Genomic DNA, 18,557 nt, shown 5'->3' on the forward strand with positions numbered 1-18,557 from the left:
CGGAAAAATGCTGCCCCTCAATAATCCTGGCACCCTAGGCGATTGCCTAGGCTGCCTAAATGGTAGCGCCGGCCCTGGGCCCCACACTTCCTGAAGCTGGCCCTGCTGGCCAAGGTGCACGCAGGACCGGGAGCTGTTTTCTAGCTGGGTCAGTGTGTCCAGTTCTCTTTGTGCCTTCCATGTGGAACACATTAACTGCTTGGAGAGAAATTCCCTCTGTCTGCTGGGGGCAGAGAAATGCTTTATGCCAGTGGCCCTGCCCTTGCCTTTGAAAATCTAGGGAGCACCTCATTTTATTTAATTGTCGTTAGAAGTGCAGACAAAAGGAAGCAATTGTTTAAGCAGTATAGATGTCAATGATGTCCTATCATAATGGAGGAAAGAAATGAGACAGAGAAAAGGAACCTCACAAATAATGTAGTGTGTAGGTATAATTCAGGCTTTAGGAGGTAGTGCAGGGTCTCATTGGCATACATCTGGTAACTCTGTTAGGCCCTGATCCTGTAAAGACTGAGGAAGGTGTTTAGGATTTTGCACTGTGAGTAGTTTGGTTGAAGTCAATAGGACTACTCAGTTCATAAAGCCAAAATGTATAAGTCTTTGCCAGTTCTGGGCCTTGTGTAGTACCTCAGTATGTCTATTTGAGTCTTCTGTAGAACTCATACTCATCCATTTAGTCTTCATATTATAGATGTGGTATATCTGTCTGACTGGGTGCTTTGTAATGGCACTGTGTTATCTGAAAGCCGCTTCCTCTCCTCATTCCTATTGATAGTATTTTATAAGAGATTTCTGCTTTTGTAGGATTTGTTTAAAAAAAAATAAAGGTAGTAACTGAAATTTCCTTTGTGAATAATCAGCTTGAGGGAACATCTGTCTAAATAAATGAGATTGGGTAGGTGAATTTCATTTTCATTATATTATCCTGCCTTTCAGTTTTCCAGTTTCACAAGCAAGAATCCAGTTTGGTCACCCCATATGTCACCCAGCTCCCTCCAAAATGTCAGATTTATTGTTTTTCACGTACAAACATTGGGGCTGATTTGTACTCTATCATGCAAAATTTCCATTGGGGGAAGGAATGTGGGATTAAGCATGTTTTCTCTGTTTTACAGTTCACAATTTTTTTCTGTCAATTTTAGAGCAGCAAACAGAGAAAATAGTAGGTGTGTGCTGTATAGAGGTAAATTGGGCTGAGCCAATCTGCCTTTCTCTAGGGTATAATTTCAAACTCATTTCTTTAACGGGGCTCTGATTCATAACTCATTTGTGGAATAGCCCTGGCTGCATGTCCTGGGAAGCAAGCCACACCTGGATTATTTTTCCATTTAAATATATGCAGCGTTATTACTGAGGGGGATAGGCTGAGAACTTGGTTCTTCAATGGACTGGCCATATTTATAAATGACATTATGTTTGTGGTGGTGGTTGCCTTAGAAATACATACAAAATAATAATGAGGATTCTTGGTTTGTCATGGCAAAGTATATGGAGCAGAAAAAACAATCATTTTAATAGTAGACAATGCTAAGAATCACAGGTCACATTATTTTAATTAAAAAAGCATACAGTTTGCAAACAAAAAGTGTTCAAAGCCCATTAAATAACATTTAGCCATTAGCTGAAAACAATTTAAAATATCAATACCAGTCCCTGCTAGCTCTGCTTTCCTGATTCAGCCTTGGCAAAGGCAGCAGCAGCAGCTGCCTTTTTAATATCAGCTATAAACACGTGCCATGATTTTTTCCTAAAAGCAGGATTCATGATCTTTCTGCTCCTCCAGTAATGGACAACTAGCCCTAATTATGAATTGTCTTGTTCTCTTTTAAACTCTGGACATTGTGCAGGGTGTAACTTGTCAGCTTTGAAAATTCTGAGTTTAAGTTACCACAGAGCATGTGTAAAAATACGACAGTATGAACTCATGGGTCTTGTGACGGCCATGTTGAAAATGCAGCCTTAATAATGGTACAAATGTTGGTGTAGCTATTAGAGAACAGATGTAAGTCAGAGAGCAAAACAGTCTATGTAATGCTGGGCACTGTCCAAGTGCTGGATTCTGGGATGCACTTAGGGGTTTCTTATCCCACTGAAGAGGTTTTTATTATCAAACACCTGGGAATGAGCAACAGGAAGCTCCCTGGGGAGGCCTTCTGGATTTCCAGAAAATGAGAGCGAGCAAGAAAACTAATAAGTGGAATGGGCCAAAATCACATCTCAACGCAAATAATTTTGCAATTCTTGCAAAATGAAATAGATCCACAGATATGCAGCTGGTCTAATGTTTGACGTGATAATGCCTAAATTATTAATCTTATCAAACAGGGAATACTTTGTAACTATTCTATAATGCTCCTTCTGTAGGTCTCCATATCATTTACAATGGAATGAAGTTATCGTCATTATCTTCATTTTGCAGATGAGGAAGACTGGGGCACAAGGAAGAGAAGTGACTTCTCCTGGTGTTACAGCATGTCTGAGAACAGAACACACACTCCTAGCTCTCAGTCCAATGCCGTATTTACTAGAGCATATAAAGCCTCTCCAGAAAGCAGATCCAATGCAATTACAATACGGATAATCTCATTAACTCTTTAGCCAATCCCATTCTCAAACTTTCAGGCTGTTGTAAAGCTACAGGAAATATATTTTAGAAGAGATACATCAATCTTCATTACACTGCTCTCTTTTCTATTAATTTATTTGTTGGCCAAACCCTGCTTGTCTTTCTTGTGAGCAAGTAAATGGGAATACAGTGGAAAGACTTCACCCTGAATGTGATAGTTGCAGGAAGGGAGAAACCACAACCCATTATGTGGAGCTCCGGAAATGAATTGGTGTGTAGTGTTATTGCAATGATTATTAATTGAATTCCACTGAAAACAGCTAGGGATTACAACATGCTGAATGTGAACTCAGAGGACAAAGATGTGCACAGTTGAGCTTTTAATCAGATGGAAACAGTTGAAGATGAGATGCAAGCTCTCTGACCCTCAATTATAAACAGGGTCCCTGAAATTCACCAGTGTTTCATGTATCATTTCTGCAGGAGCATTTTTATAGATTTGTTGTCAGTTATGCATCACTCCTATGTGTTGGCAGAATCCACTGACTATAAATTTTCAGAAAACCCAACATCTTATGTGCATGTAAAGAAAGAGTTCCAGCCAACTACCACATAAGCAACATTTAATTATTGTAATGTCAGCAGGTGATTTGAAATTTCATTAAACCCACTCCCCTTTTAATATTCCTGGTGGTTTGAAATATGTTTTGGAATCTCAAAGTGCCAGCATGTTTGATTCGGAAGCTGAGGTTACAACAGTGAAGTCACTGTATGACCTTTGGCATGCTGGGAAATATAAGCCAAGACTCCTGACTCCCAGACCTCTACTTTAGAAACAAAGCAATAATGGTAATCCTCAAAACTGAATGGGATTCTGTGATTCTCAGTTGGAGGCTGAGAGTGGAAGAGAAGCATGTTTTAAAACAGACCTCTCCATGTGTTCATTCTCCTGCACTCTACTTTCTGTCTTCCTCACCCTCTTCCCTTCCATTTCTCCTTCCCCTTCATTTTCTTCCCAACAGTCTTCTAGTTTTGCAGACTCTCACATGTCCTATCTCCCCATTTCAGAAACACTGGATAAACCAGCAGTGAGAAGAGACACAGTTAAGAGATTGCTGTCAGTGTTTCATACATTCCATTTCAGGAATCAGACAAAGCTCGTTTCTGAAGCCTGCTCTGAATTCTGAAAATCCAGGGGACTCTGGTTATAACAAAGTAGTCATAGAATTCTGTGCAGCCGGCCCACAGTACTCTTTAAAAATGATTACCCTGTCTTCAGCTTCTTAACTAGGATTGTTACAGCTGTCTCTTAGCATTTTTTTTCTTCCTTGTTCTTTTAGCCATTCTTTAGCCTGAAAGGCAGATGAAAGCTCAGTGATTATTCACTTTTTCTATATATAGCTACAACATATATCAATAGAGCAAGGGAGAAACTTAAGGACAAGGGAAACTTTTTGTCTATTCACTACCGCTGGGAAGTACAACAATGTTTTTAAGCAGCTATATACATGTTGCTAATGCATACCATTAATGTACATTTTTATAAGTAAAAGGTACAATTTCACGGCTTGCCCCTGCATAACTGTAATCCCTAATCATGTAAACAAGTCCCATTTTAAGGGTTTGCAGAATCAGGTCTTAATTTTTAAATAATAATCTGTGTAAAGTGGGCACATTTAAAGAGCATTCAGAAGTCAGGATATGCAAAACTAGAAATCCAAAATACGGTAGTGACAAGGCTGAGAAAAGAATTTGGAGCCATCCCTATTCACTTAAATGACCACATCCTTGCATAGCTGAAAGGGGCTTCTATACCCCTATGTTCAGGGTGCGTAGGTGAAGATAGGTCCTCCCTCAAATGTTGGTTTGTAAAAAACAATCCAGTGAAGTATGGCCTAGATGTTGTTACCTTGGTATTCTAAATTTCAGTTTCGATAGAAATTATTTATTTTTAAAGGAATAAAATTCCCTATCCATTTTTTCAACCCCACCACTACAGCTTCTTGCTAAAGTGACAACTAGGAAATCAAAATGATTAGAAATGGACTCGTCTATCTTCATTGCCCAAACAGAGTGAAATGCACAGTAGAAGGTAACAGCATAAATAGTGCATAAGAAACAAGTTTTTTTTTAAATTGTCCTTCAATAATTTAAGGCATCATTAGTGGCACAGGGAAGAAAATGCATTTAAAGAACAAGGAGCCCAATATTGCTGCCATAAACATACACATTGAAATCAATGGGCAGGAAAGTGAGCCTATGTGAATTTTAACTTGATAGTGTCCCCTTAAGGTTAGTGTAAAACCCTTAAGTTTGCATTTCCTAACTCTGAGTGTTTTCAAATGGTGTAGAATTTCACAGTAATGATGGAGAATCCCATTGAGAGCACCTGATTTTTGCAAATAATCCAGGCCGTAATCCTGCAATTGCATTCTTTGGGGCAAACCTCTGTACATGTACCAAGAGCCATTGACTTCTGTCCTACCCCCAGAACACACCAGATGTGACTAAATATTGAGTAGCTAAGAAGATGGTTGTCTGGAAGCTTAAAGGCAGAGGTTCCTAAAATAACATTAACTCTGCCATATTCCACATCTTGTGTATTTTATTTATTCGTTTCACAGTACAGAAAAGGGAGACATAAAAAATACTCTGCAATGTGGTCAAGTTAACATTACTGCCTTCTCAGTGTTACAGTGCTCAGACTATCAAGTTGTATGCAAACTTAGGCTATGGAACAACATATTCTTGTTTGTCTCCCCCTTTCCTTCCCTTCTATTACTTGTTCCACTTAATCATTATGTCTTGCCTTGAATTGGACTCTAAACTTCTCAGAGCTTAGGCCCTGTATCTTCCTATGTATTCGTACGGCACCTAGCACAATGGGGTCCCATCTGGGGCTTCTGAGCACTACCATAATGCTATATAGAGCTACTATATCTTACACAATAAATCCCTTCTGTTGCAGAAGGCAAGAGAATAACAAAACTTAACTCTTTTATAGAGAATTTGTCATCCAAGGCTGTTCAATTTCTTTACAAAAATGTGTAACATTTTGCGTATATTACAAATAGGGAAACAAAGGCTCAGCCCAAGGCCACACATGAGTCAGTGGCAGGACTGGAAACATAACTCAGGAGTCATGAAGCAATATACAGGGTGCACAATCCTAAAAACTACTGTAATTCAGGTACAACAGACAAGAATTCCAATGAGAAAGGGAGCGCCCAGTTTTGTCTGGTGTGGTTCCTGCCCAGAGAACTGTGTGCAATAGAATCGGGGGTACACTAACCCAGAATTGTGCCACAGCATCACAGCTGGAGAGCCATTGATGGGAATAGCAGGTATGTTTCCTGGATCACTTCTTACCTCTTGCAGGTGCTAATGTTATCTGTTCTGCCCAGTGCCAAACACTCTCTTTTCTTACATTTAACCCCCACTTCTATTTTCCATTGGCAAAGCCATCTCTAGCAATGATATTGCTCAAGTAGAGATAGCGCAAGTCAATGTCAGTTAGCTTCCGAAGTCCTTTGAGGGCTCAGGTGGGTGCTAAACTGCCAACACTATTCAATACAACTGTCCATCTTAAATATGTGATGCAGTCAACAAGTTCTGTTGATGACAAAGCCAAAAGGGACAGGCTTGTGTAGAACATTCAGAGGAAGTGTACAGGAGGGGGTTACAATAGTCAAATAATTTTTTAAAAAGTGATAGGTGACCCTCCGCGTATTTTGAGATATGTAAACTATGAAGTTGTTAACATCTACCCTTAGTAAAATCACTAGCATTTGTAGCCCATCAGTTTGACTAAGATTATTATGTGGTTTTAAAGTTATGGCAAGAATAGTGTGATAAACTCAGGACAGACAGCTGCAAGGGAGGGGTAGAAATTATTCCCAGAGGGTTAAAAGGCCCTCCTTATCAACTGGGAGCAACTACAGGTCAATCAGGTTCAACTGAGAAAGGGTTACCAAGGTAGCAATTAGAATCAGGTAGCTCCCCCTCAGCTGAGCTTAATTAGTATCAGCTGATTCCAACTTAGGGCTGCCTGAGACCTTTTTAAACCCTTCCCTAGGAGGAAGGAGGGGGCAGAGCAGAGAGAGAAGGAGCCCTGCTGCCAGGAGTGTAGGAGCAACAAGATAGCGAGCCGCACCAGGAGGAGAGGCAGTACTCTCTCCCACAAGGGAGTAAAAAATACTCCAAATAGGACCAGTGGAGATATGGGGAGCAGACTCCCCCTGTGTCCCATGGGGGGACTGCATTACCCAAGCCTGTCTCACCAGAGCTAAAAGCATCAGAGGCTGGGGAGACTGAGAAGGTGCCTTGCCACAATGGGCATTCAGATATGGTTCGATTCTGCAAAGTAATAAGTGCCTTTCAGCTTGCAGAGTATTCAGGTTGCTCAGCACCTCACAGAATCAGACCTATGACTACTAAGATTGAGAGGAATGCAATGTGATCATGGCAAGCCTGGATGCAATGTGACAGTTTACAAAGTCAGGGACAAATCCTGCTCTCCCATGTAGTTCTGATTTCAGTGAAACTGCTCATGTGAGTAAAATGAGCAGGACTGGGTCCCCAACATATTCTTTCCAATTTACCAGTTGGCTCATGCATAAGGGTGTTACCTCCATGAAATTGTGTAGTCACTTGCTTGACATTAAATTGTTTCCTTCATTGTAAGATTCAAAACTGCCACCAGGCTGATTTTTGCAAAGTGTTTTTTTTCCAAGTTAATTTAATGTTCCAGATTTATAACACTGGGGACTGAAATCTGTTATATCCTGCAGCCATAGAACAGGTAGCAACAGAATGAACTTTGCTGCCCTGTTAATCATCGTACCTCAACCCTGACCTGGAAAGACCACTTAGATGGGGCAGTGTCCATGCACATCAATCCCAGTAAAATAAACCAGTTAGCCTGAATAAATAATGGAAAAGATGATACAGGATTAAACTGATAAAGAATCAAAGGAAAGGAATATAGCTAATACCAGTCAGCATGGTTTTATAAAAAATAGGTTTTGTCAAACAAACCTGATCTCATTCTTTGAGATTGCAAGTTTGGTTGATAAAAAGTAATTATGTCAATGATTTAGACTTGTGAATGCTGTTTGATTTAATATTACATAACATTCTGACTAAAAATTAACACTATACAGTATTGGTAGAACACATGTTAAATAGATTAGGAACTGACTACTGACAGATCTGAAAGTAATTGTCATTAGGGAAAAGAAATATCAGTAAATGGGGGTGTTTCTGGTGGGGTTCCATAGGAACTGGTACTACACCCAGTGCAAGTCAGCATTTTCAACAATGATCTGGAATTAAACATAAAATCTGTGGTACTAAAATTTGAAGATGACACAAAGACTGGCATAATGGTAATTAATGATGAGGCCAAGGGCAGTCATACATAGTATCCTGGAGTGCTCTGCAAACCCACATTCAAACAAAATGCATTTTAACACAGCCAAACACAAAGTTATTAATCTAGGAACAAGGAACGTAGGGCATACCTACAAAATGGGGGTGTGTATCCTGGAAAGCACTGACTCTGAAAAGGATCTGGGGCATCATAGTGGCCAAGCAACTCAGCATAAGCTCCCAGTGTGATATTGGGGGGGATGGGGAAGGATTAATGTGATCCTTGAATGTACCAACAGGGAACTAGTGAATGGGAGTAGGGAGATGATTTTTACTTCTGTCTGTGGCATTGGTGAGACTGATAATAGAATACTGCATACAATTCTGGTGTCCACATTTTAAAAAACATGAAAAATTTGGAGAGGGTGAAGAAAAAGCCACAAGTTATTCAAGGACTAGAGAAAATGCCTTACAGTAAGAGCCTTACCTCAATCTGTTTAGATTCAATCTAAAAAAGATTGAGGGGTGACTTGGTTAGTTTCTATGCACCTTCATGGGAAGACAATACTGGGTACTAAAGGGTTCTTTAAAATAGAGGCAAAAAGTTTAACACCAACCAGTGGAAGCTGAATCCAGACAACTTCAAATTAGAAAAAAAAAGGCACATTTTTAGCAGTGAAGGTCACTAATTGTTGGAACTAACTGCCAAAGGAAGTGGTGGATTCTTCATTTCTGTGCCTTCAGATCCAGTATGGATGATCTGTTTAAGCCAAACACAAGTTATTGGGTTCAGTACATAGGCACCAACTCTGTGGGTGCTCTGGGGCTGGAGCACCCATGGAAAAACATAGTAAGTGCTCAGCACCCACTGGCAGCCAGGTCCTTGACCCATGGTGATTAGCTGTTCAGGGGCATGCAGGAGGTGCTAGGGAGGAGGGGGAGGAGCGGGGGCAGGAAGAGGTGGGGAAGGGGTCAGAATGGGGTGGGAAAAGGCAGGGCAGAGCAGGGTGAGGAAGAGGTGGAGCGGAGCTGGGGGGTTTGGGGAAGGAGTGGAGTGAGTCTGGGGCAGAGGAGGATCAAGAACACCCCCTCACCCAGGAACTCTCAAAGTCAGCACCTCTGACTCAGTACAAGTTAATTGGGTGAAATTTAATGGCTTGTGATATAGGAGGACAGACTAGATTATCTAATGAGCCCTCCGCCTAAAATCTATGAATTCATGATGCCTTTGCTATGATGGCTAACAAAGGAGTTAATTAGGACCCAAAGTGATGGTGGTTGATTTGTTTTTTGGTCGGGCTCTTCTAGCTGGGTTTTCTCGTACACAGCTTTATCATCAGATAAGACCATTACATCTGCACTGATAGTGAAATTAAAGGAATCTATGATTATCTGAATTACTAGGAAATAGATCAGTGGCCACCTGAGCTGCTAGTGAGGATATCTGTTCTAGAAGAATCCGTTGCTTTGGGATGAAAGGTGATATAATTCCCCAATCAACAGTGTTGCTAATTTATTCCCCTGCAATATTTTGGAATTTGTTGGTCCTGGGAATGTTGATATAGGATGGGACAAATATCTGCTCTCAGAGGCAATGTGGTACTTTGTCAGTGAAGCTTTCTGTTGATAAGTTAACATGTGCCTCAAAGACCAACTCTGTGTAGCTTTAAAAGTGCACAATATTGTATTACTTAATCTGCAGATACATTTTATTTTTAAACCAGAATAGAAAAAAATTACACTTAAGATATTATGGTAGTTTTGTTAATACTTTTGTGCATGGTTGTGTGTGTGTTTCCCACATAAGGCAAGGTATGTTCTGTCCTCAGCATTTGTAAAGAGTCCGTTTCAATGACGTTACATCTCTTTTGTATTATGTCTTGCTGTTCCTTAAATCTAATTTACCTAATTTATCTAATTTACTGACCGTTTGTTCTCTTGTAAAAAACTTACATATAATAAATATGCAATACAAAATGTATATAAAAAGAGATTGAATGGATTAAAGGTATCTGAAAAGCCCATTTAATGTTTGTAGAGCACCTGGAAAATGAAAAGCGCTGTAAATGCTAAATAGGATTAATACAGCAGAACCTCTGTACTATTGCACTAATGAATGATGAATCAATGCATTCCATAACTGGCAAGTAAGTCAATGAACAAATAATTTTTTAAACAAAGCTAATGCTTCACAATGTACTTTGCTATAATTGAGTTATAGTTCCGTTTTATGTATGATTTGTACTATTATATATTATGTGTATGATGAGTATAATAGTCAAGTAAATGTAAAGCAGCATTTTGTAAAAATAAATCTTAGTAACGCAAGACTTGTCAAAGATTTAGCAGCAGTGTACTGTACAGAAGTAGACAGAGACTGCTGCATTATAAAGTGCAAAGACTACTGCGTAAGGATGAATGAGGTTTTACTGTAACTGTTTCATAGGTGGGATGTTGTTCTGTTTTACAGATAAGTTTAGTAACTTGATACGTTCATACGAGAAGTAAGTGGCAGAGCCAGGAATGGACCCCATTCCCCTGACTAACCACTGGACTGTGCTGTGTCCCTTAGCACCGTTGAGAAAATGATAAGACTTTGCAATGTATAAATATGGTCAAACACTAAGTCCTTTGACTATTTCATATTAATATTGTAGTGGGGGGAAAAACAACACTTACTTTACTCTACCCCAGGGGGCTATAGAAAGGAAGATTTTTTTTTTGTTAAGTCTAGAAGGGGCTCAGAATCTATCATGGTGTGAGACCCTGAATAGAATGCAATACAGTCTAAGGCACCAAACCTGCCATGAAGTGGGGAGCCTCACTGAAGTCAGTGGGGCTCCCTGTGGGAGCAAAGTGGTGACCATATGCAACAGGTTGCAGGAAAGACCTATGGGCCCAGTCAAACTCCACTGAAGAAAATAAGAAAGGTCCCATTGACTTCAGCAGGAGTAGTACAGGATCCCGAAGGCACGAACCAGTACAATAATATAATAATACCTAGCTCTCATGTAGCAATTTGGTTTGAGATCCGCTGATGAAAATCAATTAACAAACAGAATGGCTTATGGGTGTTACCCCTTGACTATGTCCTGGAACAATAGGTGCATGTGATGGAGGTGTATAAACCCCACAATGTCAGTGATAAGGTTAAGTGGAGCTAGGTAGCCCAGTTAGCCCATTGTGAGACCTGGAAGGGAAAGAGGTAATTAAGGATTAGACCCAGGTGGGGAGAATCAGACTTGGTGGTGTCTATAGAGGAAGCACGAATATAAAGGGAAGGACTGAGAGCGGAGAGCTACAGTAAGGTACATATCTTGGGGCTGGCCCTGAGGGTGAAAAGGTTACACGAAAATGACAGCGAGGCTGGAAACTGTCAAGAAGAGGCTTCTCAGCAACAGACTGTCGAGAAGCCGCATAAGGAGTCAGCTTCCCGAGAGAGGCTTGGAAAGCATAATGCTGGGAAAGGGGCCTGTAGACAGACGTAGGAAGGAGCATGTCTTAGTTGGTTAAACACAGATTCCCAGGACTGGAACCCAGAGGAGAGAGTGGCCTGGGCTCCCCTACCATCTCCAAAAAAGGGGGATAGGAACCCTGAGAAGAGGAAGCAAACACTGTAGAGCCCAGGCTGGGGCTGACTGGTGACCTGATACGGGACCATGGGACTCTTTACTACCTTGCAAGGATTAAGATTATGAACAACCTGGCTGGAGCTGGGAGAAGAGACCAACTGTCATACTGCCAAATTGATGTCTGGGGTGGGGGGGAATTGAAGTGGAGTCACTGTAATGTCCTGTCCCGCCATGAGGGGATGCACTGGCCAATAAGTTCACTCCATGACAGTGCTGAATTAAAAATACTTTGCAGAACATGGTGGCTTGGCACACATTTGCTGGGAGTCTGTTCCCAGCATAAAGGGGTGACGCTCCTGTGGTGGGCATTAGGTAAAAGGTGTGCAGCTCAGCTCCAGGCCCATTTAATTGGCAGTTGCAGCAGAGGCCAAGAACAAGTGGGCTAGTTAAAAGGAGTGTCAGTTGCGGTATTTGAGCTCGCTGCTAATTGCACTTAGGCCTCCAAACTGCTGTCCAGTCCTGATGATGTTGGATCACTACTGACCAGATCTGGACCAGTGACCTAGAATCAAATGTATAATTGAGAAGCAGGTTCCCGGTACAGCTGGGTTTACAGATAAGGAAAGATAGTAAATACTATGACTATCGAACCTCAGAAGGAGAAGATTTACCGGGGAAGGAAATAATTAAGCACATGAAGTCTGCAGTGGCTATCACTCAGTACCATCATTTTACTATATCCCATAGAACCAGGACCAGGGGTTCTCCTCAAGTCTACAGGAATATTTAGGACAAATAAAAGGAATACTGCATCTGAACTTAGTCATGGGCAATCAGAGTTTAGTACAGCAGAGGAATTTTAAAAAGTATCTGAATAATGTAACAACAAATATCATGTGTAGGTAGGGGGAAGCTGATTGCTGTGGGTCTGGAGGGTATCTTCCCCTCATCTCCTTCCTTTCCCTGACCAATGATAGCACTGCACAAAGAATTAGGTGGATTATGGTGATGGTTAGTTTATTTTCCACATTCTGCTACATCATCTGATACATCATCTGAAAAACCAGTGGTAGAGACAGGAGAGAGAGCATGATTTCCCATTGGTCTCCTTTGAGACAGAAAATCTTGTTTTCCTGTGTATGTTTGTAACAGGGTGGTTTGCCCTGGTGCTGGCGATCCTAAGGCCAAGCCCACCCTGATTACAGAGCCCCACCTCAGGGGAATCGGGTGATTTCCTATAAAGAGCAGAAGGTGGCTGTGATAAGGGAGGGAATTAGAGGGAGAGAGGCTTCCGCAAGGAAGATCGTGAGAATTGCTCCAACTGGATAGGGCTGGGAGTAGCTTGCTAAGGCAGAAAGGACTGTGACTAGACCAGGGGATTGTGTGCTGTACCCAGCTGGAGGAAAGACTTTTGTGTTGAGTTTTGAATTTTAATAAATCAACCCCTAAGGAGGGCTTTTGTTAGTGGAGTTTAGCTGGAGACCAAGAAGGGAAACTGAAGTGAGCTGCAAGCAGGGCTGCCATGAGGCTGCCAGGGGGCACCATGAGGTAGCCACTCATCTACAATGGTATATAACAAAATAAGTGAAAAGTCATTTCAAAGAAAAATGCCCCAGTCCATTTGAAAAAAAGCCCCTCTCCCCTATGTGCCTTCTGTACTGTAGGGACTGCTGGATGGAAGAGAGCACTAATAGGGAGCTGCTGTGCATCTTTTTCTCCACCCCACCAGTGAACTGTCCTTGAATAAAACAAGGAAAGTTTTACCTCTTCTCTAAAAAATTGCATGACATTTTGGTTTTAAAAACATCCTTCCTCCTGTATTAAAGGCCACCTGCAAGTCACCCTTCCCCTCCTTTTCCCAAGTGGAGAAAGGCTCTTCCTTAGCTCAGTCACTCTGTGCTCCGCACATGAGCTTATGCAGCTGAAGTGTGAAATTAATACCCACCAGAAGGAAGAAGGAAGGGAAGTTCTGCTCACGAGGGGTGGAAGGAAACCCTAGAACCCCAAGAGGGAAAGAGGATGTGGCCAGGTAGCGAGAAGGGCAGAGAGTCCCTAGGTGCACAGGAAATGACCTCTGTCTGACATTGAGTGACTAGCAAATTCTGTCTTTACATGCTCCTTGTGTATATATATGTTTTCTGCAAAGGAGGGAAGTGGGAGAGAAACTGCCATTACCCAACTGGTCATTGACGCTGGCTCATGACTTAGGCTGGCTCAGTGATCAATAGAGACTCTGTGATGTAATGAAGGATTATGACATCAGGAGTTTGCTGATAGACTTGCCAGCAGGGAGTGCTTGTTAAGCCAATCATCACTCACTCATTTAAGTGACACCTGGAATTAGGGTCATGCAGCTGCACCTCACACACCCTTGCATGACAGTTTAAGATTTCAGGACCCAAACAAGGCTTGGGGGGCGGTGCCATGAGGAGGAGGATTCTCCAAGCTGTCCTTCCCGCATGACGCACCTCCATGCCATCAATCGAAGATGTCTGACAGGCGGGATTCAGAAAAAGAAAAACTCAGTGCTCTTTCTGATGTGGCAAAATTCAACTATGCCTTGAAGCAGTTTCAGACACTGATTGGAAAAACAGTCGCCCAGAAAAGGGAGGAAAGATTAGGGATGTACATTAAAGATGAGGGTAAGAGGCATTGTCTTTCTGATTGAAAGACCATGTAATTTTGGAATGAAGTCTGGGTAGCTAGGTGGGATGGCCCAGGATTCTACAGAAGACCCAAACTGGCATACAGGCTAGGGCTCGCCTTCCCCACTTTTAAGGGAAATATGCAGATTGCTCTAAGAAAATATTTCCCTGGTAAGCTAAAACCTACAGCAGTCTTATTATGGCCAGATTATGTTACTGAGCCTTTTACCCACAAAAACGAATTCTTCCTGGCAGAAGAATTCATCCTCTCATAGTGATTCCCTGTAATAGTACTTGATTAATCCTTACATAGTGCTTTGTGTGTTTGAATGAATGAAACACATGAACCAATTAATTGTCCAAGTCAATCCATTTATATTATCATAGGTAACTCAACCTCATGTAGGTTGTTACCAATGCAGGCCAGCAGCTTTAGGTGCACAAAAAAGTCAGCTTTATCACAGAACTCTCTTTGACCTCAGAATACTCCTGGGTGGTAGGTTAGCAGAATGCTCTTTTAACACCCCTCAGAGTAAGCCAGAATTGGGGATGGAAGGTTTCCACGCCATTTTCCTTCTCACCTTGCAGGTTTTCTAGGCTGCACTGTTTGTTTGTAAATTACTTTTAAACCCATGAGATTTTTGGAAATTAAGAAGGTTGAATTTATTTTGGCAGGGATGCTAGAATGAATTCAACAAGAAGATTGAGAACTTGAACGTTAATGATGCTGAAGGCGAAATCAAGCCAGGAACCAAATGTAGTATTGTAGAAATGTAGGGCTGGAATGGCCCTCAAGAGGTCATCCAGTCCAGTATCCTGGTATTGAGGCAGGTCCAAGTAAACCTAGACAATCCCTGACAGGTGTTTATCTAGCTTGTTCTTAAAATCTCCAGTGATGGATATGCCACAACCTTTCTTGGAAGCCTATTCCAGAGCTTAACTACCCTATAGTTAGAAAGTTTTTCATAATATGTAACCTAAATCTCTTTTGCTGCAGATTACACCCATTGCTTCTTGTCCTACTTTCAGTGGACAAGGAGAACAATTCATCACCATCCTCTTTAGAACAGCCCCTAACATATTTAAAGAGTGTTATCATGTTCCCCCCGCCCTCCTTGCCAGTCTTCTTTCCTCAAGATTGAACAAGCCCATTTGTTTTTAAACCTTTCCTCAGATGTCTGGTTTTCTAAACCTTTTATCATTTTTGTTGCTCTCTTCTCAACGCTCTCCAATTTGTCCACATCTTTCCTAATGTGTCGCACCCAAAATTGGACACAGTACTCCAGCTTAAGCCTCACCTGTGCTAAGTAAAGCTGGGAAATTGTCTCCTGCATCTTATTCAAAACATTCTTGTTAATACACCTCAGAATGATATTAGCCTTTTCACAACTGTATTACATTGTTGGCTTATCTTCAATTTGTGATCCACTATAACCCCCAGATCCTTTTCAGCAGTACTACTGTCTAGCCAGTTATTCTCCAATTTGTAGTTGTTCATTTCATTTTTCCTTTCTAAATTTAGCATTTTATGCTTGTCTTTATTGAATTCCATCTTGTTGAATTCACACCAATTTGTCAAGGTAATTTTGAATTCTAATCCTGTCTCCAAAGTGCTTATAATCCCTCCCAGTTTGGTGTCATCTGCAAATTTTATAAGCATACTCTCTACTCCATTATTCCAAATCATTAATGGAAATATTGGCTAGAACTGGACCCAGGACTGACTCCTGCAGGACCCCACTAGGTACACCCTCCCAGTTTGACAGTGAACCTTTGAGTATGATCTTCCAAGGAGTTGTGCACCCATCTTATAGTATTTTCCGCTAGACCACATTTCCCTAGTTTGCTAATGAGAAAGTCATGTGGGACTGTGTTAAAATCTTCCTAAAATCAAGATCTATCTCATCTACTGCTTTCCTCACCCCTCCAACAATCCACTGGGCCAGTAACCTGTCAAAGAAGGAAATATGAGAAGAAACAATTTGCTAGTGTTCAACTCTGATGGATTTTTTTTGTTTTTTTTTTGTTATTTGTGTTCCAATACAGATGAAATAGATTATGATAAATTTTATGAGACAGTACAAACCCTCTTTGGTCCAGAAGTGAAGGATCAAGATGTTAAGACCTTTTTCAGGAAGATTAGCAACAACCCTGATGGAAGGATAGAATGGTGTGAGGTAAGGTTTATGTATAATCTGAAATAGTGGAATGTCAGGTTAATTTATGCAAGTATGTGATCATTGACACCATGGAACGAGAATGGATTCACGGAGAATGCACATAAAGTGACATTTCCATGTCATTTATTACTGGTTCTATAAATCTTTCATCTGCTACATCCTTTAAAAAAAGGATCTGGCTTTGAGGCTAGATGGAAAATTAGCTAAAACTATTGTTCTGGTTGGTTAGAGAATAAGTGAGAGGTAAAATGTGAAGGACTGGCTTAGGCCATCTTGTCTGTAATAATATGAGCCTTTATCCAAGATGTTAACAAAACCCAATAATAAATACAATTTTGACAAGCTGAGAAAGAAAGAGGAAGCATTTATTTTTAGTTTGGTGGCGAACAGTTAAAACACATGTACAGCCAAAAATCTTAGGGACAAATTTTGCGTTTGGATGCACACATGTCTCCAGTGAGAGCATGCACATTGCAGGAGAGGGGAGATAAATTTGTCCCTTGGACTTTTTCCTCTGTACAGTCTGCTCTCACCTGGGGAGTTATTAAACATCTCAGGGTCAAATCTTCCAAAATGCTGAGACCTGCTGCAAGATAATGACCTGCTAACAGGAGGGGTCAGTGGGAGGCATCAGTGCCCTGCAAGATGTGATCCTTTTGGTGCTGTGTGTTAGGGGTACAATAATCATTGTTCAGGATAGAATTTAACCAACAAATACCATGCTCCTAGGTTCAAAAATTAGCATATAAGGCCTGGCTCTGCCCTCAGGAAACTCTTGCATTTAGGCACTTGAATGAGCATGTAGGTGCTCAGATACCTCCTGTAAAGGACTGTCTGCCTTGCGGGTGTGTTGTGAGGATTCGTTAACTCTTATAACAGGGACGAATTTGGCTCTATAATTTGGAAATGGAAAGTGTTATAGAAGTGGTGGCATTTTAACTGAAAGGTGCTTAATCATTGAATTGTCGTGGTTATGACTGAGCCTATAACAAAGAAGTATATGATTCTAAATAAAAATAGTCATGGAAAATAGCTTTACAAGCAGCCATTCTGTGTAGGAGCTGTATGCTGTAGCCAACCTACACAGAATGGCTGCTTGTAAAGCTATTTTCCATGACTATTTTTATTTAGAATCATATACTTCTTTGTTATAGGCTCAGTCATAACCATGACAATTCAATGATTAAGCACCTTTCAGTTAAAATGCCAGCTGTACCCATGACATCCTATTACCATAAGATTTTTATCTTACACTTGGACAACTACCAGAGCTGGGCACTGGGGACCTGATAACACCTACAGTGCAGTGTGGTTCCTTTCCTAGAATTGCACTGTCAGCATTGGCTATATGGGCGCAGACTTATTTGACTGCCCTTGTGGCCCAGAGGAACAGTGTTACTAACTAAACCATGTTATAAATTCAATAGGCAAACTTCCTCGTTACTCTGGAGCATCAAATGATGTTTAGTGATCTCTGAACTACCCAGCTCTTAGCCTTTGATAATCCATGCAGAACATCTTCATATAATTTTCTAGAACCACTGCAGTGGCAATGCATTTGGTCCTGGCAGTCTGGTAAAAGAGCTTCCATCCTACAGTGATTCTATCAAGTCCCCGACTTAAATATTTTCGCTTGTGATTTTGTTCTTTATGACATCACTCTACTAACAAATTATTCTCAGATCAACTGTGTGTGTCAAGACAAAAAAAATGTTTCACATTATCTGTGGGGCTTGGATGAAAGCTGTGATATGGTTGGCTGAAGTAGTTAACTTCCAGTCAATGTACATGAACCTATAGGGCCTTTTTATCAGCTAGGTCTTTAAATCATGACCAACCTTTTTGTTACAGCATTCACCTAGTGAAAGCTCAATGTAAAACTCTTCTCCCTTCATGTCCTCCCCTTACATTTCTTCCCTGTTCCTTCTTGCTTCCTCTCTTAAGATGAGACTTGAAAGGAGAAGCTGTTGCTAACCACCTCTCTCAGCTTTCCTTTGAAACTCTGCTAGCAATAGAAAAGAAGAAAATGGGCATTTTCAGTGTTACAAGGACATGGTGCACAAGAGACGGGTTCTTGAAATAGCCAGTGATGTTAAGAAATATACCAGCTACACTATAGGAGTAGCCAAATTCTAGTCCCTTCGAGAACCTCTGCATCACTTCTTCAATCTTGTAGGACCCCTTTGAATGGAGGGGGGATGCAGGCAGAGTGACTAAACAGAGG

At 41.1% G+C, this 18,557-nt stretch overlaps 1 protein-coding gene across 1 annotated transcript in view; it reads left to right on the top strand.

Annotated features, from left to right (window-relative positions):
- Positions 1-13,996: 13,996 nt before the first annotated feature.
- The window catches only part of WDR64 (WD repeat domain 64), a 140,495-nt gene continuing 135,934 nt past the window's right edge, over positions 13,997-18,557 (top strand). Inside the window, exons 1-2 of the mRNA XM_030558349.1 lie at positions 13,997-14,150; positions 16,200-16,330. Coding sequence (XP_030414209.1) covers positions 13,997-14,150; positions 16,200-16,330 — 285 coding nt within the window. The remainder of the gene's footprint in view (positions 14,151-16,199; positions 16,331-18,557) is intronic.

This window comes from Gopherus evgoodei, chromosome 3 (genome assembly GCF_007399415.2).
Source record: "Gopherus evgoodei ecotype Sinaloan lineage chromosome 3, rGopEvg1_v1.p, whole genome shotgun sequence".
Taxonomy (NCBI): Eukaryota; Metazoa; Chordata; order Testudines; family Testudinidae; genus Gopherus; species Gopherus evgoodei.